The 26,695-nt window shown below is 46.9% G+C and overlaps 3 protein-coding genes and 1 long non-coding RNA gene across 11 annotated transcripts; 2 read left to right on the top strand and 2 right to left on the bottom strand.

Annotated features, from left to right (window-relative positions):
• Window positions 1–328: 328 nt before the first annotated feature.
• LOC121295335 lies at window positions 329–10,696 on the top strand. The gene is made up of 2 exons (XR_005946901.1): window positions 329–458; window positions 9,090–10,696. It is a non-coding gene; the product is annotated as an uncharacterized LOC121295335 (long non-coding RNA).
• On the bottom strand, window positions 3,084–7,884 carry LOC121295332 (inositol 1,4,5-trisphosphate receptor-interacting protein-like). Of its 2 annotated transcripts, none has more exons than XM_041219823.1 (2): window positions 6,851–7,884; window positions 3,084–5,354 (listed from the first exon to the last, which is right to left on the bottom strand). In XM_041219823.1, the coding sequence occupies exon 2, from the start codon at window positions 5,288–5,290 to the stop codon at window positions 4,097–4,099; it is 1,194 nt and encodes a 397-aa protein (XP_041075757.1). In that variant the 5' UTR covers window positions 5,291–5,354; window positions 6,851–7,884; the 3' UTR covers window positions 3,084–4,096. The 2 variants fall into 2 exon arrangements, with proteins under 2 accessions (XP_041075757.1, XP_041075758.1); XM_041219824.1 differs by having other exon boundaries at window positions 3,084–5,350.
• acox1 (acyl-CoA oxidase 1, palmitoyl) lies at window positions 10,305–23,666 on the bottom strand. 3 transcript variants are annotated; one of them, XM_041219820.1, is made up of 14 exons: window positions 23,435–23,666; window positions 22,415–22,574; window positions 20,023–20,183; window positions 16,895–17,002; window positions 16,600–16,719; window positions 16,335–16,450; window positions 15,646–15,815; window positions 15,269–15,431; window positions 13,734–13,924; window positions 12,925–13,104; window positions 12,386–12,491; window positions 11,918–12,061; window positions 11,345–11,551; window positions 10,305–10,712 (listed from the first exon to the last, which is right to left on the bottom strand). In XM_041219820.1, the coding sequence occupies exons 1-14, from the start codon at window positions 23,541–23,543 to the stop codon at window positions 10,662–10,664; spliced, it is 1,986 nt and encodes a 661-aa protein (XP_041075754.1). In that variant the 5' UTR covers window positions 23,544–23,666; the 3' UTR covers window positions 10,305–10,661. The 3 variants fall into 3 exon arrangements, with proteins under 3 accessions (XP_041075754.1, XP_041075755.1, XP_041075756.1); XM_041219821.1 differs by lacking the exon at window positions 20,023–20,183 and adding an exon at window positions 17,609–17,769; XM_041219822.1 differs by lacking the exons at window positions 20,023–20,183; window positions 22,415–22,574; window positions 23,435–23,666 and adding exons at window positions 17,609–17,769; window positions 18,260–18,580.
• Window positions 23,667–23,710: 44 nt separating this feature from the next.
• Window positions 23,711–26,575, top strand: ten1 (TEN1 subunit of CST complex). 5 transcript variants are annotated; one of them, XM_041219827.1, is made up of 4 exons: window positions 23,711–24,073; window positions 24,484–24,579; window positions 24,966–25,123; window positions 25,390–26,575. In XM_041219827.1, the coding sequence occupies exons 1-4, from the start codon at window positions 23,979–23,981 to the stop codon at window positions 25,575–25,577; spliced, it is 537 nt and encodes a 178-aa protein (XP_041075761.1). In that variant the 5' UTR covers window positions 23,711–23,978; the 3' UTR covers window positions 25,578–26,575. The 5 variants fall into 5 exon arrangements, with proteins under 5 accessions (XP_041075761.1, XP_041075759.1, XP_041075760.1 ...); XM_041219825.1 differs by having other exon boundaries at window positions 23,715–24,073; window positions 24,481–24,579; XM_041219826.1 differs by having other exon boundaries at window positions 23,716–24,073; window positions 24,481–24,579; window positions 25,393–26,575.
• The last annotated feature ends 120 nt before the right edge of the window (window positions 26,576–26,695 follow it).

Genomic DNA, 26,695 nt, shown 5'->3' with positions numbered 1-26,695 from the left:
CTTATGGATACATTTAAACAAACAAATAGATTATTGGGCAATGTTTGGTTACTGGAGGGACATTGCGAGAGAATAGCATTTCATTTTGAAGCCCCTTCAGACTTGATTACTAGTTACGCCTCAGCTTTGTTGCCTGTTGGAAATGGATAATTAATGTCAGTAAAGCCAGACCTGCAATAATGAGACTTAATCTGTTACCCTGGGCTGTCAAGCATAGCATGTTGATATCATCAAAACTGAGCAGCAGCCACCTGGCTGTGCCACATTCCTCTGGATAGAACAACACAGAAGAAAGAGAAGCAAGTCTTTGTTTTCTGTGCAAGCAGTATTGACCACATGATGGATTACTGCAGTGAAAGACACAATGGAAACAGAAGAAGCAATACGAAAGCAGAAAACCAGAGCGGCTGCGTGGCACGGAGTCTTCCAGGGAAAGCCCTGTCCTTGAATCACAGTAGGTAGGTCCTGACTGATACTGCCTTTCTGCTAATTAGTTTGGTGTTGTCAGGGTAGGTCAGGTTTGTTTTCTTCACGTTTGCTTTCAGAATGAACTGAACTAATCTTGCTAAGTGAGGAAGGGCATCGTCCACACACGCCTCGCAGCAGGGAACTCCTGTTTCTGCACTGAGTCTGCAGGCTTGCTGGCAGATTACTGCCTGTGACACCCTGAACTGCTGGAGGTTTACTCGTTCTGCTCCCAGCCCACCTTGCATCGTTTCACTTTTAATTTCTTTTAATGGGCAATATATGAATTAGACAAAGGCCTTTCTTGAAAGGGTGCTGCTTTGTGAAAAAAAGGTGCAGTGGTTTGGTTTGAAGCCCACGTCTCTCAATAGGGTCAAATTAAAATATTTACTATCAGGGCACAAAACAACTGCAAGAAAAGTACTTTTATTGTAACCAGAGCCATGCTGCTATTATCCGTAATGTAGTTATGCTGCGTGTAGTGTTGGAAAGTGAAGTGAAGAGGTGTTTGATTTTGACCTGTTGAAAATTCCCTGTGACTGCAGTCATGGCACACTTTGTTACCCCCAGGTGAGAGCTTATACAGCAGGCCCTTTTGTCTTTCTGCCACTGTGCCCTGGAAAGCAGGGAGCAGATAAGCAACAATAAACCTTTAACAAGAAGGTCACAGTTTAACATGAACTATTAATTGATGAAACAGGAATGGAAATAAGACTACTGTTGCATTGGTTTCACGCGTTCCAGTATTTGCTACATGCTAGATTTGCCACAGTGTGTAGGTAGTAGTGGTAACAAGCATAGATGTGTCTTAATATACTTCTAGTAAAACCAAGAATGGATCCAACTGCTTGCAATGGGAGTCTTATTTCTTTCCCTGTGAAAACACCATGCATTGCTACAAGCACTACACATGGCAGTAAATTCTGTTAATATTCCTGCCCCAAGCATTTTTTTCAGTTGACATGCCTACTGTACTTTCCAAAAAAAAAAGAGTGTTTTCTGAAATGTTTTATAATATAGGGTGTGTCCCCCACACAAACGTTTCCTAAAAACTTCTTGAACACCTGCTGTTTGGTCTGCAAGAACCTGAATACAGTTTTATATAATTGGTGTTTATTGAACCAAAAATACTGTGATTTACTCTAAACTCCAAACAGATCACCTTCGCTTGTTCCCAGTACTGACCCACTGGGTTTGTTTGGGCCAGTAAAGAATTGCTCCCCCGCTGTGGTACAGGAGCCACAGGACTCTAAATCCTGTCCAAAAAGAAATCCCTTTCACGCTGTCCCTGCTGACAGATTCAGTCCCAGCTGAGCGTGTGTCACAGTGCTGTCTTGTGTTATATATGAAATGAAAGCACTGTCTCTTTGTAGGCTGGGGCAGGATCTATGCACTAACTGGTTCATGGACTGAGAAACATTCAGAGGAGTCGGCAGATTTGCTAAACAGCTCTGTACTTAAATATCTGCGCTTTGAGAGCTTGACACGCCATTACATTATTTAGTTTCTTATTGAAAACTTTAAATCAGTTTGGTTGATTTTTAGTAGTCCAACTCCTCTTTCCTCGGTTTTTGCAGGAGAGATGTTTGTAAAGTTTCAGTCAGTTGTATTGCTATCTTCCCCCCCAATGACATGATCTCCCTTGCTTTAGTGACTCTCAAAAGAAAACAGAAAACAACCTGACACAGCTTTGCGCTTATTGGCTACAGCTCCTTAACTGTTTAGTGAGTGTTAGTTTCCATGGTTTTTGCTTGCATTTTTCCATGCTTCCGCCACACTAAAAGATAACACAGTATTTTTTTTAATCGTCATGTAATCGGAGAAGAGGAGGATGTCAGTGTGTATGACATCGCAGACCACCCTGATTTTCATTTCCGAACCACTGACATCGTCGTCAGGATAGGGAATGCAGAGGAGGCTGTGGCTGCTGGCCGGCCGAGAGCAGGAACTTGGCAGAACTGCTTTCAGTGGGCTGGGTACTGGATGGAGCAAAGCGATCTAAAGCCAAGTAAAGCTGAAGAGCATGTCATCCTTAATTATAAAACACTCGCGTTTCACACAAAAAAGTCTGTCCTAAAGTCCTTGTGTAAACTATCATACAGCCTAGAACTGTATTTGGACTATTAGCTTTAAATTTATTCTGGTTTGTGTGAATTTATTCTTTACAAAAACTTCAGAGAAAGAATAAAGGATAATAAATGGATAAACCGCCTCAATCCTGGTGTCTGAAGATTTAAATTGAAAGAAGGAAATGGGGCAGACTGATTGGCCAATATGAGGTCCTTAATCTCGAATGTTATCGTTCAAACTGTGTTTAAAATTGGAAAATACATAAATACAGTATTTGTGTATTTTTTTTCTGCTTGCTGAAAGAAAATCTCAGTTCTAGCACACACCCTCTGAATGTTGTCTGTCAGTGTAACCCAAGAGCTTCCTCGCTGCCCTATACGTTCAGTCTTGCTGTCCAAATGTAGTTGCCACAGCATCAAAAGCCTATAAGTACCTCCACTATATGTATATATGTATAGAGAGAGAGAGAGAGAGAGAGAGAGAGAGAGAGAGAGAGAGAGAGAGAGAGCGCAAGGGTGAGCACAAGCGAGCTTTTCTATTATTTAATGTAATACATTCTGTATTAAAAATTCAGTACTTAATATTTTGATTCATTATAAAAAGTTAGTGTATATAGTCATACAAATACAATTATGAAGAGATGAACAGGTCTGAACATGCAGTAAGATGACATGCGCTTTTCCTGTAAAGAGATAACATTTCGGAAACAGGTTTAGCAGCTCAGTGTGAACTTGTCTCTCACATTGCATGTTATGATGCAAGGTTCATGATGTAGGTGAAAGCAGGTTACTGTTGAAGTCACATTGTTCAGGGACGATTACACAGCAACAAGATGAAGCTGGATCCTGAGCTCCTGCACCCTGCTCTGTGAAGCTGGGTCCTGAGCTCCTGCACCCTGCTCTGTGAAGCTGGGTCCTGAGCTCCTGCACCCTGCTCTGTGAAACTGGATCCTGAGCTCCTGCACCCTGCTCTGTGAAGCTGGGTCCTGAGCTCCTGCACCCTGCTCTGTGAAGCTGGGTCCTGAGCTCCTGCACCCTGCTCTGTGAAGCTGGGTCCTGAGCTCCTGCACCCTGCTCTGTGAAGCTGAGTCCTGAGCTCCTGCACCCTGCTCTGTGAAGCTGGATCCTGAGCTCCTGCACCCTGCTCTGTGAAGCTGGATCTTGAGCTCCTGCACCCTGCTCTGTGAAGCTGGATCCTGAGCTCCTGCACCCTGCTCTGTGAAGCTGGATCCTGCATGGACAGATGGAGATGAAGAGAGTGTCTGCGTTTTTCAATTGGAAACTACAGTTTTGCTTTTATTTTTTTAATTATTAGTTTATTTATTTAAGTGATTCCCATTGAAATTGTGATTTCCTTTCCAAAGGAAAACCTGTCAAACACAAACAGAAACTGATGATGCTTAGCTGCTCAGTATCCCCACCCTCCCTTATAAAGTAGGATGCCCCTATGTAAGCAGCTCATTGAATGTGTGTATTGGAATACCCAGTCTTAATAGAGATACATTGAGTCCCAGCTGGTAAATAAAGGACTACTCATTGCATGGAAGTGGGGCTGGTTCACATCACGCCACCACACACCAGGACTGGCTCTCAGAACCATTCAGATATTCTTTCAGATATTGGCGGAGGATCCCATCGAGGTCATCCCTGATTTTAATCAGCCTCAGCCTGGCCTGTTGCATAGTATCTGGTTTGATATCCTCCAGCAGGTTTGCTCTGGTGTGGTGGCAGAACTTCACAGGGACGCCCAGGCTCCATTGCCGATTTCCCAGATGCCGCTTGTTCCCCAGGAAGATGTGCGGGATGTTCCTGTTAACCAGACTGTCGATGAGGTAGCCGATCATCTCTCTGATCCGCTGTTCCAGGCAGCCGGCGGCCCAGGCCTGGGGAGGGGACTCCATAACCAAGTGGAAGAGAGCAGTCTTCAGGTAGTAGGACTGAATCCCATGGGTGAACTGGGATGAGGGATAGAGCTGATCGTCGTTCTCTCTGAGGTACTTGAGGATCTTCAGGCACTTGAGGTGGCAGGAATTATAGGGCAGGACACGCTTCATTTCCTTAAAAAAGTCCCTCTCGCTGGTGGACAAGGACAGCCTCCATGTGGCCTCATTTGGAAGGTTGATCTTACTGGAGCACTGCTTCGCAACAAGGAAGGCGTTCTCATACTTGATAGCCGGAACGATATCGACGTTCAGCTCTTTCCCATCCTTGGTCAGGATAAGGTTCCTGGCGGGACCGTGCTGCTGGAACCTGAAGGTGGATCCAGGGAAAATCTGCTGGAGGGCTGGCAGAGTGCGGTCTGACAGGGACTGGAACCACTGCCGGATCTTCTCAGCCGACAGCAGCAACCCGTAACCATTGGCATGCTTGCAGAACTTTGCTTCAAAATCTCCACCCTTCTTCCATTTGGATGCAGATTGGAATACAATCTGTGATTCAGATCCAGTCTTGACAATCCCGAAGCGGCTGGGAACGTTCTGATCAGTGTCGCAGAAAACGATCTGTAGTATTTTGGTCTGGATCGGCACCATGAAGTCAAACTCCAGCTCTGGCTTCACCTTCACACCCTCAAAGGCACTGCCGGTGCCGATGGGCTCTGTCCCGATCTCCGGGTCTCCGTCCCGCCGCTGTTTCTGAACCTCTTGCAGGAGAGTGCGGACCACTTCTTCTGCAAACTCTCTGTACCGGAGCAACTCTGAATCTGAGAACGTCACCTTCCTCGTGTAGAGAGCTTCAAGCAATTCCAAAGTGGACATTTTGTTTTGTTTTTCTGTGTTTGTCTCTTTTAGTAGCTTTCAAACAAATCCAGTATCCACCTGCCTGACAACAAGGGAACAGAACACAAACAAAAGACAAGTTTAGTGATTGTGTTTTTTTATGACAATCCCTAGCTTTTCTGCTGTCCAGCACTATTGAGTCTTCCTTTGTACCTTTAGCACAAACCGTTCTCAAGGTGAAGTAATGATGATTATAAAGAAGAAAGCACTTGGTATAACTGGGATTTGGGGGGAAAAAAAAATCAGAGATGCCCTGTAAAAATGCTTTCCAATCACCAGTCAAGTGTTATTGTCTATTTGCTATCTACAAAGCCTACTACTAATCATGCTTGTGCTATTTCTTTGAAAAGTGACTTAAAATAATTTTACCTGCAGTGCTGATTGTTTGCATTTTGTGTGCTGGATACAATTTATTGCATCTTTTTAAGGAGCATTCGCTTGGTATTTGTTTTAAATAGTTTTGTGATTAAACTTTTGACTCCTTGTTTCATTGTGTGTGTGTGCATGTGAAGTTTCTCAAGCTTTGATGCAAAGTTAACCCTGTGTTCCAAAAATGTATCAAACTATTTTTCTTGAGGCATAATTCCTGAAGCAGCGTGATCACGACACCCCGACTGCAACCCATCTCCCGCAAGCAGGGCGCCGTTTGGGCAGCACAATTTTGTTTAGAGATACATTATACCACTTTATCTGAAAGCTGACTTTGTTGCTGTCCCAGCTTTTGTGCATTCACTGAAGGCTGAGCTGTATGCGTAAAATCATCAGATACCGTGGGATATATGAAAAAGGGTTAAGTTTGTAATTTAAATAGTTACTGATATCTACAAGTCAACGAAAACATTGCTGTGAGCTCTTAATTTAATATTCATGGTTTGTAAAAATGATTTCAATACTAGCATGTAGGTTACTTCTGTTTGATATGTACACTTTTATCAGTATATGAAACAAGCCGCATGTGGAAAACTCACAATGAAGTTTGCAGAGACCATTCACCAGCACCTCTTTTATCTGTTAGCTGGAGTGACTGTGTTAAAAAGAATTGTTTTTCTACCTGCAGCTTAATTTATTGGAAGTGTATCCAAACTGGAATGGCAACACTGTTTTGTATAAAATTGAACATTTTGTTGCTTTAATTCAGAGCCGTGATTAGCCTTCGTATTTAACATCTGTACTGCTTTACCACAGTCTCTTCTTAGGGATACAATATTTTAACAATATAATGTGCAGCTCAGTCCTGAATCCCCATTATCCTATGAAGAGATTTTCCAGCATTCTTTTTTAATTTTCTCTGAAACTCCTGTATGACATCAGTTTGCCTCATTTCTAACTTGTCAGTTGGGCAAATTCCACTTCGAGAACAGTAATCTCAAAACATATCCTCCTTCTAGACCTGTGTTAAAAACTACAACTGATAGATATTAAAGGAAACAACTTGCAAAAAGTACAGCTTTGTGCAGATAAGGATTCACCTGGATTCTTAATGTGTTTTACAGCTTTCATAAACATAGACAGATGCAGCTTTTAATCAGCCAGACTTACCTGAAAACGGAGAACTTTTGCTTGTCCGAGGTTCAGGAAGTGTCTGTGAGACAGGCAAATAGAGCTATAACTGTACCATGTGACTTTCAGGAACAATGCAGTGCCCTGTTCAGAAAATGAAATAGAAACTTACCAGACATACTGTACATGCTACTGATCTCCTAATAGACATACTGCACATGCTGCTGATCTACCAGACATACTGTACATGCTGCTGATCTACCAGACATACTGTACATGCTGCTGATCTACCAGACATACTGCACATGCTGCTGATCTACCAGACTCAGTGTCTCAGAGCTGTGCAGGACTAGCTCCCTGAATGAAGGTGGGGATCGTCTCAGAGCTGTGCAGGACTAGCTCCCTGAGTGAAGGTAGGGATCGTCTGAGAGCTGTGCAGTAGGACTATTTCCCTGAATGAAGGTGGGGATCGTCTCAGAGCTGTGCAGTAGGACTAGCTCCCTGAGTGAAGGTAGGGATCGTCTCAGAGCTGTGCAGTAGGACTAGCTCCCTGAGTGAAGGTAGGGATCGTCTCAGAGCTGTGCAGTAGGACTAGCTCCCTGAGTGAAGGTAGGGATCGTCTCAGAGCTATGCAGTAGGACTAGTTCCCTGAGTGAAGGTAGGGATCGTCTCAGAGCTGTGCAGTAGCACTAGCTCCCTGAGTGAAGGTGTGGATCGTCTAGGAGCTGTGCTGTAGGACTAGCTCCCTGAGTGAAGGTAGGGATCGTCTCAGAGCTGTGCAGTAGGACTAGCTCCCTGAGTGAAGGTAGGGATCGTCTCAGAGCTGTGCTGTAGGACTAGCTCCCTGAATGAAGGTGGGGATCGTCTAGGAGCTGTGCAGTAAGACTAGCTCCCTGAATGAAGGTGGGGATCGTCTAGGAGCTGTGCAGTAAGACTAGCTCCCTGAATGAAGGTGGGGATCGTCTAGGAGCTGTGCAGTAAGACTAGCTCCGAGTGGAGAGATGACACAAAAACAGGAGGAGTGGCAAACACTGTTGCAGCAGAAAAGGTCATTCAAAATGATCTAGACAAGATTCAGAACTGGGCAGACACATGGCAAATGACATTTAATAGAGAAAAGTGTAAGGTACTGCACACAGGAAATAAAAACGTGCATTATAAATATCATATGGGAGATACTGAAATTAAAGGACTCTGAAAAAAGATCTAGGAGTTTTTGTTGACTCAGAAATGTCTTCATCTAGACAATGTGGAGGAAGCTATAAAAAAAGTCAACAATATGCTTGGATACATTGTGAAAAGTGTTGAATTTAAATCAAGGGAAGTAATGTTGTAACTGTACAACGTATTAGTAAGACCTCATCTTGAATATTGTGTTCAGTTCTGGTCAACTCGCTACAAAAAAGAATATTGCTGCTCTAGAAAGAGCGCAAAGTAGAGCGACCAAAATTATTCCGGGTTTAAAAGGCATGTCATATGTAGACAGGCTAAAGGAATTGAATCTATTCAGTCTTGAACAAAGAAGACTACGCGCCGACCTAATTCAAGCATTCAAAATTCTAAAAGGTATTGACAATGTTGACCCAAGGGACTTTCTTGACCTGAAAAAAGAAACAAGTACCAGGGGTCACAAATGGAGATTAGACAAAGGGGCATTCAGAATAGAAAATAGGAGGCACTTTTTTTACACAGAGAATAGTGAGGGTCTGGAACCAACTCTCCAGTAATGTTATTGAAGCTGACACCCTGGGATCCTTCAAGAAGCTGCTTGATGAGATTCCGGGATCAATAAGTTACTGACAACCAAACAAGCAAGATGGGCCGAATGGCCTCCTCTCATTTGTAAACTTTCTTATGTTCTTCTTATGTTCTTGTGAGTGAAGGTGTGGACCATCTCAGAGCTATGCAGTAGGACTAGCTCCCCGTGTGAAGGTGTGGACCGTCTCAAAGCTGTGATCATGGTACCTGGGCAGCTGTAGATGTCTCACCCCTGTGTACCCATCAGATCAGTTTTTTTTTTTTTTTTTTTAATTACTTTCTTTTATAAATTGCACCTTTAAAATGCTGACTTCTGGCTTGCTGTAGAGGTTCTTGTTTCTACTGTATTGTAGACAACATGAATAGAGAAGCTTGTGGTTTTCACTTATAAAAAGAAAAAAAAAACACACACACACACACACACACACGCACGCACACGCACACACATTGAAAAATGTCTGCTTAAAACTAGCAAGTCAATGCTGAATTCTGAATTGTATTCTCTTGATTTCGATTCCAGACAAGGTCACTGTTAAAGCTTCCAGAAGTAAACAAACCAGCAGACAACCAATCCGGAGGACTAGTAGGTAATATCATTTCATACTGACTTTATTCACTGTCTTAGCAGGACAAGGCTACACAGTCCTGCTATTTGCAATTAAAGTTAACCTTTTTAAATTTTTTTTTTCAAGTTAGCAATACAACCCCCCCAGATTAACAGCATTATTATTTTCACATTTTTATCTGACACACACACAAAAAAAAAAAAAAACATGAGATAAAGACTAAAAAAGAAAATTTCAAAACCTAAAGTAACAAATCACCTGCTCTCAAACAAAATGATATCATGACAGGACAGGGGAAGCAAGGAAGGAAGCTGTTCCTGGTTTCCGGTGAGAAATGCTGCAGTGGGACACCCTGGGGTCCTTGTGCTGCTCGATTGGGTCTGTGCACATTTCTTGAGGAGCTGCCTGAAGGAGCCTCTCAACAGGACCAGCTGAGCCAGCCAGTCAGCCTCCCTGCAACTGCAGAGACACTCCTGAACCTTCACTGGACCACACAGAGACACTCCCAGAACCTTCACTGGACCACACAGACACTCCTGAACCTTCACTGTACCACACAGAGACACTCCCAGCACCTTCACTGGACCACACAGACACTCCTGAACCTTCACTGGACCACACAGAGACACTCCCAGAACCTTCACTGGACCACAGAGAGACACTCCTGAACCTTCACTGGACCACACAGAGACACTCCCAGAACCTTCACTGGACCACAGAGAGACACTCCCAGAACCTTCACTGGACCACACAGAGACACACCTGAACCTTCACTGGACCACAGAGAGACACTCCCATAAACCTTCGCTGGACCAAACAGAGATACTTCCTGAACCTTCACCGGACCAAACAGACTCTCTCCTGATTACACAGAGAAGTGAAGTAAGATTGTGTGGATGGGGTGTTAGTCAAACTGAGACTGTATTACTGTGCGTTCCATGTGTGCAAGGCTGCGTCAGACTGCATCCTAATGGTACAAACCACCAGGGGTAATAATAACTGTTTGGGGCTTCCTGTTTCTTTGATTTGGCTGTGCACTGTCACAGTGCCACGAGACACACATTCCTTGAGGAGCAAGTCTGTGATCTAAAGATGTTCCTGTCTACCTACCTGTCCAGTTACCGAGGATCTCAAAATACAGGATTCGAAAAACAATAGGTGAGATTGGACAAGTGTAAGAAATTATATTATCTATAGAAACAAACACAATTTAAGAGTAAGTATAGCTCATTTTTCAAAAACAGTTGATCACACAGATAGAATATGAAAGTTATCTGGGCTATGTTGTTATCATTGGTCAGTCTTTGTTCCACCACCCCTCCTCCGTAGTGTCAAGCCCCAGGGGTTGCTGGGAGTTGCAGTTTCTGAGAAGGCTGGAGAAAGCGGTTGTGGCTACCCCTGCTGGCAGCAGAGTCCTGATTCTACTTCTGATTCCATTCATTTTCATAAAGCACTTGATTTTCCTAGGGGGTTAGCTCTGATTGGTATGATAAGGGAGAGAGAGAGAGAGACATCCTTCCATCACCTCACAGCTTGGACTGCAGGGGCTTCAGGTACTTGTGGAAGGAATTGTGGACCTGTATGGAGAGACAGACAGGTGGATTGGGTGAGTGTTCATTCTACCGGTTTTGTAAGTATGCATGCTGAATAGTGTCTGGATTGTAAACCCTAGCCCTGGTCAACCCTGATCATTCTCTACCGAGCTCCAGGCATTGTGTTCCACACCCGCCACATAACAGGACTGTTAAGAGTTTAGAGTTTAAACGTTTCAAAGTTACCCAAACGTTGAGAGTTCAGAATGAAACTATATCAGAACTATGCATGTGAAATACAGACGATGGCATTATCCAGCGGGTAGTATACAGTGTCAGGTCGTTCAATACATAATCTGTGTTTATTCCCAGTCACACACACACATTAGTGATGTACACACATGGTCTCACACACGATTCACATTAACTCTTCTGGTATGGTTTGTTTAAATGGTTACCTATATTCCGAATATTTTAAAGTACAAACGTTTAAATGCGTTTAACGTTTAAATGCGTTAATCTGAAATATTTAGGAAATTAAACCGATTCAAAATGCCCCGACCACAAATCCATTTTCCTACAACCATTCCACGTCACTGACTAAGCCTCACACATTCCCAGACAGACCACACCCTCTGCACCACAAAGCCCCGCACAGGCCCCACCCCTCCCCTCACCTGAGTGCGGTTGAGCGGTGATTGGCGGGCCCACTCGAACATGTTCTCGTACACGTTGCCGTCGTAGCGCCCCAGGACAGAGTTGAGCATCTCGTCGCGGTAATCGAAGGCGTCGACGAGAGCCACAGCGTTGGGGCGCAGCTGGGACAGCAGCTCCTTCAGACGCTGGCTCACCTGGTAGATCTGGGGCCCACTGAGCAGACCAGCCTGCATTTACAAGACAAGCATATAATTTATACTACAAATGCACTATGAGAAGTGAAATGCCGCTAGAGATCCTCCCCTGGTTGCCCTGGTTCCCTGCAGGAAGCTCCTCCCCTCCCTGGTTGCCTTGGTTCCCTGCAGGAAGCTCCTCCCCTCCCTGGTTGCCCTGGTTCCCTGCAGGAAGCTCCTCCCCTCCCTGGTTGCCCTGGTTCCCTGCAGGAAGCTCCTCCCCTCCCTGGTTGCCCTGGTTCCCTGCAGGAAGCTCCTCCCCTCCCTGGTTGCCCTGGTTCCCTGCAGGAAGCTCCTCCCCTCCCTGGTTGCCCTGGTTCCCTGCAGGAAGCTCCTCCCCTCCCTGGTTGCCCTGGTTACCTGCAGGAAGTCCCCGGAGTGCTGGCTGATCCCGTGCAGAGCGTAGAGCAGCGCAAGGGAGCTGAGGACTGAGTGCACGGCCGTGTCACCGACCTCCGAGAGCTTTGCAGAGAAGAGCTTCACCACGACATAGTGACAATGCGCCTGGAGAGAGAGAGAGAGAGAGAGGAGAGAGAATAAGACATGGGGGAGAGCAAAAAGTGAAGGGGCAGGAGGCACAGAGAAGGGGCAGGGGCACTGAGAGAAGGGACAGGTGCACCAAGAGAAGGGGCAATAGCACAGAGGCACAGAGAAGGGGCAGGGGCACAGAGAGAAGGGATAAGAGGCACAGAGAAGGGGCAAGAGGCACTAAGAAAAGGGGCAGGGGCCACTGAGAGACCACATTTTCCGTAAGGAAAGGTGCTGCAAACCCTCAAGCACCCTGGAAGAGCCCCGGGCTAGTCGCTGTGAGAGCGTTTCTCCACTTACATCAGAGGCCCTGACCAGGTCGATGGAGGTGTTGTTCCAGGCTTCCTCCTTACTCTTACTGTGCTGAATCTCCCCCTGCAGGCTCCGGGCTGCCAGCTCCACCAGCCTGTAACACAGAAAGCAGAGGGGTCAGGAAGGCTCAAAGCACAGAGAGCCGAGATCTACACAGCCCTGCAAAGCACAGCACAGCAGAGAGTGGAGATCTACACAGCCCTGCAAAGCACAGCACAGCAGAGAGTGGAGATCTACACAGCCCTGCAAAGCACAGCACAGCAGAGAGTGGAGATCTACACAGCCCTGCAAAGCACAGCACAGCAGAGAGTGGAGATCTACACAGCCCTGCAAAGCACAGCACAGAGAGCAGAGATCTACACAGCCCTGCAAAGCACAGCACAGCAGAGAGTGGAGATCTACACAGCCCTGCAAAGCACAGGCCCATGGCTGCACAGCAATTCAATCATCATTTCAGAGACTGTGTGAGTTACTGCTGCATGGTGCGGGAGCAAGTACACTTGGGGATGACTCTCTGCTGCCCTCACCTGGATGCTCTCTGCTTGTATGCCTCCACCAGGCAGGACAGGTCGTTGATGTCCACCACGGTGGGCCGGGCTGACACCGGCTGGGGCTGGAGTCGGCCCTGGGACATCTCATTGAGGTAGGACACCGTGCCCCCCACCTGCAGACCTTCACTGGCCTGAGTGTAGCACTTCACCAAATACCTGCAGAGAGAGAGAGGGAGGGGAGGGGAGGGGAGGGAGAGGGGGAGGGTGAGAAGAGCCAGTGGGACGCTTCTCAAACACTTTTGTTTTGGGGGAACCCCCTTTTTTAAAAACAGTTTTGAATTGGGGATATCGTCTGCAATCATCACAAGACTTCTCCCTCTCTCACCACAACAATAAAATAATTGTCGTTTTTGTACATTATACATTACAAAATAGAAGTGTGCACAATTGTCTAACAATTTTCAATTACCCATGTGTTCTAAACAGAGCATCCCCCGGTCAATTCACTGTAAAAACTACATACCTTTAAGTGTATTGCAGGGATAGAAATAAAGACTCCCATTGCATAGCAGTTTGATCCATTCTTGGTGTTACTATCAGGTTAATAAGACAAACCTAAGCTTGCTACCTATGCACTGTGGCTAATCCAGTTGGAATGGGTGAACTGCTTTGCAATAGGGGTCTTATTTCCATCCCTGTGTTAACACTTGTCCTTAACAGATGCTCTACACATTGGACTGCATTCAGCCTGCAGTAGGATATTCGGTTTGTACAGCTGCGCCTCTCAGGAGCGAGCAGCCAGGCTGCAGCACAGGGAGTGCAGGGGGGCAGGGCAGGCTCTATACCTGGCAGTCTGCAGCATCATCACGGTGTTCTCGCCCTCGTAGGTGCAGGTGGGAGTGAAGGTCACGTAGATGTCGGGCAGGCCACTGCAGCACGAGTACCCGTGCCCTCCGCACGCCATGCGGCACACCTCGATACCCGCGGTCGCGATCCACGTGGTGAAGGCTTTGAGTCCGGCTGAGAGAGCGTGGAGCTGGGGGGAGAGGGCAGGTCACCCCCATCCATCCAACACACACATAGAGGACAGGGTCAAATCCATCCAACACACACACACACACACACACACACACACACACACCGCTGAGAGGACAGGGTCAAATCCATCCAACACACACACACACACACACACACACACACCGCTGAGAGGACAGGGTCAAATCCATCCACACACACACACACACACACACACACCGGCTGACTCTCCTGTCCCAGTTTACCATCCATCCAACACACACACCACACCACACACACACACACACACACACCACCAACACACACACACACACACACACACACCGCTGAGAGGACAGGGTCAAATCCATCCAACACACACACACACACACACACACACACACACACACACACCGCTGAGAGGACAGGGTCAAATCCATCCATCCACACACACACACACACACACACACACACACCCACAAACTCCTGTCCCAGTTTTAGACAGGACCTCAAATCCATCCAACACACACACACACACACACACACACCGCTGAGAGGACAGGGTCAAATCCATCCATCCAACACACACACACACACACACACACACACACACACACACACACACACACACCGCACACACACACACACAGTCCATCCATCCAACACACACACACACACACACACACACACCGGTGAGATGTAAGGGTAAGTCAGGTAGGTTCCAAACACACACACACACACACACACACACACACACACACACACACACACAAATCCATCCATCCAACACACACACACACACACACACACACACACACACACACACACACACACACACACACCGCTGAGAGGACAGGGTCAAGTCCATCCATCCAACACACACACACACACACACCGCTGAGAGGACAGGGTCAAATCCATCCATCCAACACACACACACACACACACACACACACACACACACACACCCGTTGAGAGGACAGGTCAAGGTAGTTCCATTTGTCCAACACACAACACACTCCACACTCTGTTGAGGAGGACAGAGTGTGTCAAATCCATCCATCACACACACACACACACACACACACACACACACACACACCGCTGAGAGGACAGGGTCAAGTCCATCCATCCAACAAACACACACACACACTGCAGAGAGGACAGAGTCAAATCCATCCATCCAACACACACACACACACACACACACACACACACACTGTTGAGAGGACAGGGTCAAGTCCATCCATCCAACACACACTGCAGAGAGGACAGGGTCAAATCCATCCATCCAACACACACACACACACACACACACAGAGCAGTGTATAAGGCTGGCATGATAAGCAGCAGTAGCGGCACTGACCTCGGGGAGCTGGCTGAAGTCTCCCTGGCTGATATCCCCGGTGATGCGGTGGTAGGTCTGCGTCATGTACTGCCCCACGCAGTGGAACGCGTACGCCGTGGCCAGCAGGGGGAGCAGCTTGTACTGCTGGGTCTGATAGTCCAGGATCTGGGGCTCTGGCTCCCTGGGGGGAGAGGCACGACACTTCACACATTTGCTGGAATGATTGTTACCGGGCTGGAATAGATTGGTACGTACACTGGGTGCAGAAACATTATCTCAGTTACCAATGACATTAAATGAAAAAAGAAGGACTGTGTAGCAGGCTGGACCCCGAGTTGCACTCGCTTCAGAGTGCTGTTGATGGCAACGTGTATTAGTGTTTGTGCAGCTCGTACCCCTGGCGCAGCTCGGACTGGTGTCTCACGACGCTGTAGCGGATGGCGATGGTGCAGGCCTTGGACAGCGCGCGTGCCGACTCGCTCACGATCATGGAGCGGATGAACACCATTGTGCCGTACGTCAGCTTGTCACTTGGGGGCTTCACGTAGCTGCCGTCCGGCGCCACCTGCAGAGGAAACACAGGCCCATTAGACACAAGGGCTGCACGGCTCACCTCGTCCACATGGCTCTTTAGGAAAACAAGCTGACCCACCATGCCGTGGAATCAGAATTGGAATTTTTCTATCAGACAGAGGTTTGGTTAATGTTGGTTACAGGATCCGCTCTAACAATAATCTCAGCTGCAGATCTCAGTACTGTCACTGTCTTTGACTGATGAATCTGCTGGTGACTCCACCCACCCCAGCTTCCTTTATACACAGCTAATAAAATTCACTGAAAAGGGGCCCTCAGTGGTGTAAAGTGCTAACAAGATCGCCCGACCTTTAGGAAGACAAAACCAGAACGTAACAGAAATCCAGGGATGAAGACTCCTACTGTAAAGCAGTGTCACCCGCTCCAGGTTTCAGGCTTGTAACAAGCTCAGGAGTGGATCAAAACTGCTGTGCAATGGGATTCCCATCCCTGAAATAGCTGGTCTTCTCTGCTTGCTTGCTTGGCCCGCTCCCCCAGTGACCCTGCTCACCTTGGAGTACTTCATCAGCATGTTCATGCGTGGGATGCGCACGTTCTCCAGCTTCAGGAAGCCGTTGTCCACCTCATCGAAGCCGAACTTGGGCCCGATGTCCCCCACGACCACCCCTAAGGAAGAGAGGGAAGGGACGGTGAGCAAGGGGAGACAGTGAAGAGCAATAGAAAAATAAAGAACAATATCAGCGGCAGGTGTGTGTTTGTGTGCGCGCTCGCCCGTGTCTACGTGGAGAGTCACGCGTACCGTTCCCTGCTCTCACCTGGCAGTGGCTCGTGGGTGCCCATGGCTCGGATTGGCACGATGAAGGGGTGGAGCCCCCGGCACTGCCCCTGCGTGTACAGCTGCGCCAGAACGATGGCGTGGTTCGACGTCTTCCCCACTACAGAGAGAGGAGAGAGAGGCTAGCAAGGGATCTGAGAGCAGCACTGCAACTCTCCCACACCTGTGTTAATAACAGTCAACACTGCATTGGAAATGTTCCAGTCTGTTCCAGACACGATGCATGGACTCAGACGCTGGGTTACAGGACCCCAGCAGCAGAGGGGTGTACTCACGTCCCCCTGGCCACCACTTGATAGAGGTGACAGTCGGGCTGTTGAGGACGAACTCCTGCGTGGAAGGGTCATAGGTCGCCGTGGTCTCCAGCCCGCGAATGTGGGTCCCTAGAAAGAAGAGCACACAGTCTCACGTTATTTAAACAAAGAGGGAGCAAATGTGTCTTCAGTATAGAGAATGGAAAAGAAGCCATTGGCCAATTACCTTCCTGCATTTAATTAAACAGAAATAGCATTGCAAGAGAACAAGAAAGAAGCTTCCATAAAAAAACGAAATCCCATTTTAGATAAAATAAAAAAAAAAAATTATATATATATATATACACACTTTTTTTTTTGTGTGTTGAAAAAAAAATTGTATGCTTGGTTTCCAAACCAAAATGAAATCATAAAAAAAACAAGCAATCTTGGGTGACACTGTGAATTGTTGTAGGTGACATTTTTCAGTGACATAATCTTGGTTTGACCAGCTGCTTGAATTGCTGCCTGACAGTTGTGTTTTGGAGACAGCGCATGCATACTAGAAGAGCCATCCTAAATCTACCAGCATCTCTGCTCACTGAATCCAATGAAAAGAAATGTCTTCGCATTCAACTACAGAGCACACTCTCTGCAGTCGAGAGGCAAGGACGTGTCTCATGCCTATTTAGTCATCGAGCGCTAGAAGATCCGCTGCACCGTTTAGGGAGGGGTGCTGGCTGCACACTACGTTACCATGCCCCATCTCGGTCTGGGCGTAGGTGCCGATGATCTCCAGGTTCCAGGCTTGCATAAAGAAGTGGTCCTGCTGCTCCGCAGTGGCCTGATTCAGGAGCGTGGGCAGGAACATACCCAGGTGCAGGTCCAGGGGCTCAGGCCGACCACGGTGCACACAGCTGCAGGGGACAGGCAAGAGCAGGGGAGAGGGCAGGGGAATGAGTGGGGGGTGCAGGGTAGAACCAAGAGCAGGGGAGAGGGCAGGGGAATGAGCGGGGGGAGCAGGGTCGAGGGAAGCGCAGGAGAGAGAAAGAGCGAGGTGTGGCACAAAGCAGAGAAGCGAAAGGAGACAAAAAAAAATCAGGCAGTGAGTAAAAGAGTGTCATGCAAATGAGAGTCAACTGGTCAGAATTAACAAAAAATTAATAAAAAATGATTACAAAAAGGCAAAGTGATTGATTGTGGATAAGACGTGTTGTTTGGAAAGCCCTTTCACCTCATTATTTCACCTCATTAGTAGCTAAAGGCAGAGACAGAGTAAGCTGCAGGCACTCCCAGTGCAGAAAGCGCACTTTCTGGTGGGCTACGAGTCCAGAGACGCTGATGACTCTCTCACTCCTGTCTCACCCCAGCCCAGAGATGCCAGTGACTCTCTCACTCCTGTCTCACCCCAGCCCAGAGACGATGATGACTCTCACTCCTGTCTCACCCCAGCCCACATGCTGCTGTGCAGGGTGTGCTTGAGCCTTGATTGGGGTTCTCAGAGCTGGGGTATGAAAAGAAGAAATCAAGACAGCCCAGCCAGGTGGGTGCACACACTTCCACAGCATCACACACACCATCTGCTCCAGCGTTCGTGTTTCTAATGTCTTTCGTTTCTTGTTAGTCATGAAGCCCCAGAACTGAACTTGTTATTTTTCTGACTTCAGTAATACAAACTGAAGTTAATAAATATCCTTCAGCTATGCTTAAAGGGGAACCCTCTTTACTATCTGGATTAAAGTTCTTACCTGCTTAGTATCCTATTGTGTGCGCTGTATGTGATTCTATATTGTTATTTCTGCTATTTATTCCACAAAAACAATAGCCGCTGAAAAGGCTGTGCACTGAGGAGTCTTTTCAGAAGCAGGTTTTTATTATTAGGTGTAGGTGACACAAAGCAGTCCTTCCAATAGGCACACTCAAGCAGGAACTAGAGCGACGAGACAGTTACCCGTCAAGGGCAGCGCTCCCCACTATGAAAAATGCACAAGGGTCATTTATTTCATTCCTTTCAATGCATCTCATAATCATACAGGTCTGCATGGTCCAGACAGAACTCTCCACATATCTGTGCATTCAAAGACTGCTTGAAGAAACAGCACACACCAAACACCCTGCTCAGCTGAAGGACTGGCTTTGTGTTCAGTGTTCATTTTATTCAGTTTGGTTTGAGCTGTTATGCAAGCAAGGCAACTGCATTTAGTGCTGTTGTTAAAAGTTAAACAATACCATTGTGCACACACTTGGAGACACACACTCACACACCCAAAAAACTGGGCAGGTACAACGGACACCAGGCAGCGTAACAGAAAGCAGGGAGGCGAGAGAGGCGAGCTGGAAAGACTAGAGAAAAGGGGAGAGATCTGGAGTAACGCCAAGCCCTTGACCAGGAACCAATGGGATCCATCCGCAGGTTCTGAGGAGGAGGGGCTTAGCAGCGAGGGGAAGGTCCCATTAGGAATTGTTCGTTGGAATCAGTTTAGAATTGTTCATTTCAGTTTTAAACATTATGTATGTATTGTCCTCCAAAACACAAAGAACTGGCAGCCAAAGCATTGTGTAAAACCGAAAATGTTTGTTGTGCGTGTGTGTACCGATACTGGTGAGAAACCACTAAATCATGCTTCAACCTCAGTGAAAAAAGCACAACTGCAACTGGGATCTATCTCTGTTCCTCCACTTAGATCATGAAGATGAACAGAGTGCATCTTGCAGCCATGCTGTTGCTGCTGTGTCACCCAACAGTGTCACTGCTCTCAACTCTTCACAGTGCCCTTTCAGGGCTGCGCTCAGCATCAGGGCCACCTCACAGAGTAACAGTGTTCAAGCTCCTTCACTGGGGATTGGCTCTGGGACTCCTGCGGGTTAGGGAGGCAAAACCGTCCGGGACCGTTTCTCCTCTTGGTGCTACAGAGGACCCTGCCAGCCAGGCACCCTAGTGAGCCAGACACCTAGTGAACAGCTTGGGGCGCAGAGGACACCCACTGAATTTCATTTCTCCTGAACTGTTGTGGGTTTGCTGGGGTGAGAGAGCATAACTGGACATTCTAAATTAGGGATAAACAAGGGGGTAAAATAACTGGGCAAATCATTTTAAAACCAACTGATGTTGAACGCTGCTCTGTCCTACAATCCCTGCTCTAGCTGAGGCCCCCCCCCCCCAGACTGACCGTGCCCCATCTCGGTCTGAGCGTAGGTGCCGAGGACCTGGAAGGAGAGGGAGAGCGGCAGCCACTTCTCCTGCTGCTCGGGGGTGGCCTGGTTCAGCAGGGTGGGCAGGAACATGACGTAGTGCAGCCCCAGCGGCTCGGTTGTGTTGCCTTTCGCAACGCTACAGGAGACAGAGACAGACATGCTGACTGACCTACTGACTCCACGTTCAGGGACACTCCGCTGCTCTCCCACCTCGACTCCACCTTGCTAACAATGTTCCCAGCCACTCCACATCTTGTGTTGTAAACGGAAATAAGAAATAACAAAGGGTATGCACGTCTATAAAGATCAGCATGTTGATCTGTTTACTGGCTTGCCGTTTTGAGAGGAGCTATTGTTCTTGTACTACTAGAGCCAGTCTGGAGTACAGCAACATGCATCTTTACACAACCTGCTAACTGGTCTGCAGTGCTGCAGGAGAAAATAATCCTGTGCCACCACAAAACACCCAGTTTAAAAACACCCTGCTTCCCTTGAAACGGATCCACACAGTAAGACTGGGCAAGACAGAGTGCAGGAGTGCGAGTCTCAATGTTCTGTACTTTGTGACTCTGCCAGGACGAGACCCTCCCACCACTGCCAGCACACTCTCACCTTACCCCTACTTGGACAGGAGCCAAGCTGCGAAGTGTTACACAAGTACGGATTGTTTCATAGGCCGTGCCTTCGAGATGACCTAGAACACAGCGAGAACCACACTCTGCTGCAACCAGGCATTCAGGACAAGCCTGCCTGCAGTTAGCTACCCAGTAACGCTGCTAGACTAAGGCTCTCCCAGTTGTGTCTGCTTTCTGACAAGAAGGAAAAGGCACAATCTTCAAGGCATAGATTATATTGGTATAGATAATAATATGCACATGCGCACTTCTAGTGGTGTTCAAGGGCTTTTGTTGATTATTCTATGCGATATTCAGTTAGGAAACTGGTCGCAGATTGAACCTTGTGCAGATTATAGGAGACACACACACACACATGCACGCACACACCAGAATATTGCTGACATTCCTTGTCTCAGTTCCATATAACAATGTTTGCAACCTTCCATAAAATTTTACATTTTAAAGTGACACCAGTGGCTTTTTAAATCATGTAATAACAACATTGCTATTGTGTACAAAAGCATTCTGAAATCATCTGTGCTGGCCTTGAACACACACAGTGTACAGTGGAATCTCCGGAGAGGGTGTAAAAAAGAGCAGGAGAGGAGAGAGGCGACGGATGCAGACACAGCGATCTCAACGAGGACCTGGATGGAGGCTGGAGACGTCAGTGTTAGTGTGTGGGGTTACTCCCTGATGTGCGACTTTGATTTTATACACATGCTGCTCCAGTTCTTTTCCTTACATTCATACAGGGTCTGCATGGTACATCAGCACTGTTAGAGATATTTATATTTAAACAAAAAAAGAAAACTAATCATGTGTGTGGCCACACAAGACTCTTATAAACAGTTAATATCAGAAAATAATATTCTTGGTGAGGGGTCTCCCAAGTAAGATTAGGTTTTTTTTCAGAGCGAGTTTCCCTGCCATACATGTCTGTGGCTGTCTCACTGCCCACTGCACACGTTTTAACCAGACTGAAGAGACCTAAACAGCATGGATCCCCACCTGCAATTAAACCAGGCAAGAGCTGGAATCTGCTTTGGGTTTCAATGGGCTCGGCAAGCAAACAAAACCATCATCCCTGTGCATGGATACACACAGTGCATGATCACTCTCTCACGCACTCGCCTGATGTTCCACTCTGTACTTTGGATAATGATTAAGTGGGACTGGTGAAACTACTGGCTCCCCCCTCTCAGGATCAGGAAGGCAGGGGTGCACTGTCCCAGCCTGGCGGATTTGGGAGGCTCCTGTTTAATCTCGTGTATAGCACCGTATTCCCAGCAGTGCAATCAATGCTCTCTGCAGGGGTCTGCTGGCTTGTTGTGCTACTTACATTATCAAATATTAACAGTATCCACAGATAAGGCAGCGCAGTCACATCAACATCAATCTCTTAACATCCCAGGTGAAAGGCAAACCGCTCATCGGAACTGAAGCATGCAGGCTTGGCTCAGCATAGTGCACAGTCAGCTTGAATGAACCATAACACTTTGTGACTTCTAGTAATCCAGACAGTGTTCCACCTGCAGTCTTCAGTATGTTGTTTAACATTATGAGATGGGGCTAATATTGAAAGATGATAGTGTTTAAAAGTAATGCAGGCATAAAAAAAGGATGCTGTTGAAATGAGTAAAACTGTGTGCTTACATACAGTACAGAATAAAGAATGTGGGCTTTGTCTGTTAAGACTTTTAAATCCCCCCCTCCCCCCCCCTCAACACCCCCCTCCCTCCCTGACCACCTCTTGTAGCACATGATCTCCTCGGGGTCGGAGATGCCATGCTGCCGCATCTTCATGATCATCATGGCACTCTTCTTCACGGCCGCGTCGTAGCGATCGCTGCGCGACAGGAAGTTCAGGTCCTCGTGCTGGAAATCTGGGTCGTTGATCACCAGCAATTCTGGGGGCAGGGAGAAACAAGATGGGACCCTTCCATGCATGAAATACAGCTTCTATTGAAAATGTGTTTGTTTGTTTATTAAATGGCATCCAGCTCATGTGACGCTCCCATGCATTTGCATCTTCCACATGTCCCCAAACAATGACTTTATTTATATCCATCTCCATAGGAGAGGTCCCTATGCATGAAAGGGTTAAAAAATGTACAGCACACAAAGTGAGTTGTCATTTTGTATTACTCAGAACAGAAATCCCTTCAACATTACATTGCGTACCCGTGTCTTGCTTTGAATGGGTTTCCTGAGGTCACTGTAACTATACCTGCTTCCAGGCAATCTTTATACACCGTGTACTCTCATCAAAGCTTCCCACAAGGAAAGCAGAGCACAGTGACAGCATGGCAAACCAGTTGAGACTATAGTAAATGCACAGTATAACCATGAGCAAAGCACCACGGAAAACTTATCAGGGTAGTCCTGGCATGTTGCCTGGGTCATTAACCGGGTCGCATGTTTTTCCTGGACCGTTTCCAAATGCAACTGACCCAGGTGGCACGGAGTTCAGTTAAATAAAACACTGAAAAGCCGTCGCAGCCGTCGCTGTGAGCTCCGAGGACAAAATCACAACACAAACTGGGGAAATTATGTACGACAACAACAAAGAATTTGGAGCGTTTCTACTTTGTATTCTGACAAGGAATGTCATTCGCGGCTACTGCTGTGCTGTACAGGTATTGGGCAAAGCGAAGCCCCTACCTGCGCAACACCTCACGCTGCACAGTCTCCCCGAGCTTGCCTGAGCATCGTATCCGGGGAACAGCGCACATCGGCCGCTAACAACCTCTCCCCCCTCCTTGCTTACCGATCTCTCTCCTCCGTGCAGTCTTATCGGCCCCCCCATCCAGGATGTGTGTAAGCACCTCGGTCTGGAAGGTGGCAGAGTCCCGCTCTTTGCAAATGTCTGGGTTCATGGTCGGATCAGTGTATATATATATATTTATATACTGTGCTGTTAACAGTACAATAAAACAATGGCAGCTCCGCCGTGCAACCTCCTGAGCGACACTGTAAAACAGAAACGTCAGCTTGTACCCGACTTCACCGGGGGTGGGGTGCCTGAGTGTGACGTCAGTAAAGAGGGCGTTCCCGAATCTCTCAGGTCTGGAATATAAACGGGGAGGGGTTACAGCGTGACTGACAAATCAGAGGCGTGGTCAGACAAAAGCGATTGTCTGGTTATTTTGTTTAAGAATATTGTTAGATAAATGTTATTATTTATCTTGGGTCGTGCATTCATTTTCGTTTATTGATGCAATGTTTGATAGCAGTACAGTCGGGTTTTTTTTTTTTTTTTATTATAATACCAACATTCTCCTCTATCACATGACGAGGGTGGAGACTGTCACATGAGGCCGTGTCGGTGTGAGGATGTGAGCGGCGGCGCCCGGGCGTGCGGGATAAGCTTCTGCAACAGCAGACCAAAGAGAGAAGTCATTCAGTGGTGAGCGAACTATAGCGTAGTTAGACCTTGAATAAAGTTTATTTTTGGAATAAAGAAAAACAAAATTAGACACGTGGAGGACCCCGGTGGAAATCCATTGGACGGAAATGTCATTCTCATGAGGCAGGCACGTATTTGCATCTCTTCCATATGTCCAGATAGGATGACTGAAGAGAGTGTTATTAGTCTCCTGTATGAGGTCGCCATGCCTGAAGGGGTGACACAAACACACTTTATTTAGGAACCGGGTTTTCACATGCAACAGGAGCAGAAAGTGATTTTATTCGAAAAAGTCATTATTTGTAAAGGAGTTGATTGTAAATGACAATTAAACCCTTTTTTTTAAAAAAAAAAAAAACATAAAGGCAGCATTTCAGTAACCCCCTTCCTGTCTCTGTGTCTACCAGCAGTGTGACGATGTTACCAGCGCCTGGTGTGTTCCACTTTCTCTGGGAGATCACCTCCGGGGCTGTCCAGGAGGGGGCGACAGTGAGGACTATTGGCAGGTAGGTTAAAGGGTGTTTAAAAACGTACATGTCTTACATCTCATTCACAGACCGTTACGGTGTACACTAGGACTAGTGTGGGACAGTTCCTGCCCCAGTGCATTCTGGTAAGTGTAGTCCTGCTGTGAAAGGTACCTGAGACAGATAACACATCCCAGAATGCATTGGGTGCGAGTTGAAAAGCCGTTGCGCTCCAACACGCTTTTAGTCTGCATGGAGTCATATAGTAACCCTACAGTCCCATATAATTTTTCTGTAGTTCTGTTTTTTATGCAGATTCTCTACTATGAGTCCTGAATATACCAATTCGTCCAGCCATCAAAATGGAGACTTGCTCCTTGTGCAGCAGGTATTTGGACCCCTCCTTTTGCTTTGTTGTTTTGCAGGCTGGCCTGTTACAGATTAGAAGACTCAGAGGTGACCCTGACAGTCCGTCACGGATCCACTCAGCACCAGCTTGTGGTTCTCACAGGCTTCGTGGAGCCCTTCCTGCCCATTACCGGGGCACTGTACATGATGCTGGGGGAGTGTGAGAGCATAGAAGGTGAGACACAGGCTTCGGGGCTCTGAACCAGAGCTGCTGTGAACAAGAGAACCGTGAAAAACTCAGGTGTAGAAAAAATGCAGTTTGTTATTTAAAAGAAGCGTCACTTACAGCAGCCTTCATCAGGTGCTAGGGATTCACATTGGAGGCAGGTCGGTTTAAATTTGTACACGGCAAGAGTTGCAGGCTCCCTTTAACGTTTATACGTTTTCAGTATCACCTCCCGTGTGCCAGTGCTATGTTCTGAAATGTTCTCTTCCGTCCAGCAGATGGCACCACAGTGCTGCGCGCGCGTGTGCTGAACTGCGTGGAAGGGGTTAACCTGCCGCAGCTGGAGGACGCGGTGAGCGAGCAGAGGAGGTTCTTCCAGGAGAGGGAGAGGGAGAGGGAGAGGGAGAGGGAGAGGGAGGGGGGCACATCCGCTCCGCACACCAGCGCCGAAGGGCCCTGCTGACTAGATTGTCATTACTGAGACTCGCTGGCTGAGTGGCTGTACAGCAGCGTGTGGGGGTACTGCGGGTGCCACAGAACTGTATGACAAGAGGACTTCTGCACCCTGCAGGGTCATACTGGGACCAGCAAGGCGGCTGACTGGTTTAGACCAAGCGCTCCTGTTCATAACCAGGATACCAAGTCCCTAACCTTCTCAAACCAGCTACTCCTCACACTGCAACCCAGAACTGGTAACATTAACCCTGCCATAGTCTCAGCATGAAGACGGTGTGCTTTGAACCCATTCTCTTTGCAGTAGTCCTGGCTCTGTTTCTCCAATGGTAAGACATGATTAGGCAGTAGATGTTTCGGACTCATTTTTCAGTGCTGTGGTAGAATGCAACCTGACCGTTTCTGTGAGTTCCAAAAAACTAGAAGTATACTAACCAGTGGAGCCAATGCAAAACAAGGGGCGACCTGAGATGGCATTTGGTGAGGCGAACAGACTCGGACACATCAGCTTGCTGCATGTGGGACAGGAACAGGTTTTAGTCTCTTCATGAAATCAGTTCTTTATTTTTCATTCTAGCATCATGGCTGACAGCGATTTCGGTTTCTTCATGGCGATTTTTTTTTTTTTTTTTTTTTTTTCCAAGCAGAATCTATATGTTATGTAATTAACTGTCACACTAATAACATTAGTATGGGTCAAATATATGAAATAAAACTCACTACACAGTATGGAAATGGAGGCTACCTTTACTGTAGTTGGCCAGTATTGCAAGCTTGTCATTTATCTAACATTAGAATACAAAGACTGGCCCAGTATACAGAATCAACTATTTCTGCATCAAAGTGGAATGAAACCTGCTGAGTAATGTTACATTAACATGTTGAATTATACAGCGCTTTGGAGCTTTCCATGTAATTAACAAAAAACAGACACATTGAAAAATGTGACATTCAGTACTACTCTAATGGCTTCCGGTAAATATTTGCAATATAATTATATAATTTGAAGTTTCTTTGATTACATTGTGTTAAATAAAAGATCTAAATTATATATATATATATATATATATCTATATATCTATATATATATATATATATATGTCTCAATCCTAAAATTCTAGGTGATGC

The sequence above is a fragment of the Polyodon spathula genome, chromosome 20 (genome assembly GCF_017654505.1).
Source record: "Polyodon spathula isolate WHYD16114869_AA chromosome 20, ASM1765450v1, whole genome shotgun sequence".
NCBI lineage: Eukaryota > Metazoa > Chordata > Actinopteri > Acipenseriformes > Polyodontidae > Polyodon > Polyodon spathula.
Note: the sequence above shows the minus strand (reverse complement) of the source record. Positions and strands in the feature narration are given on the sequence as shown.

Bases quoted from the DNA above. Each gene is read 5' to 3' on its own strand.
- LOC121295332 (XM_041219823.1), bottom strand. From the start codon at position 5,290: ATGTCCACTTTGGAATTGCTTGAAGCTCTCTACACGAGGAAGGTGACG.
- acox1 (XM_041219820.1), bottom strand. From the start codon at position 23,543: ATGAACCCAGACATTTGCAAAGAGCGGGACTCTGCCACCTTCCAGACC. The intron at 16,451-16,599 runs GTGAGAGCAGGG...TCTCTTCCTTAG, and splicing joins CACCCACGAGCCACTGCCAG to GGGTGGTCGTGGGGGACATC. The intron at 10,713-11,344 runs GTGAGGGGAGGG...CTCTCCATACAG, and splicing joins CACCGCTCAACCGCACTCAG to GTCCACAATTCCTTCCACAA.
- ten1 (XM_041219825.1), top strand. From the start codon at position 23,979: ATGAGGCCGTGTCGGTGTGAGGATGTGAGCGGCGGCGCCCGGGCGTGC. The intron at 24,074-24,480 runs GTGAGCGAACTA...TGTGTCTACCAG, and splicing joins AAGAGAGAAGTCATTCAGTG to CAGTGTGACGATGTTACCAG. The intron at 25,124-25,389 runs GTGAGACACAGG...TCTTCCGTCCAG, and splicing joins GGAGTGTGAGAGCATAGAAG to CAGATGGCACCACAGTGCTG.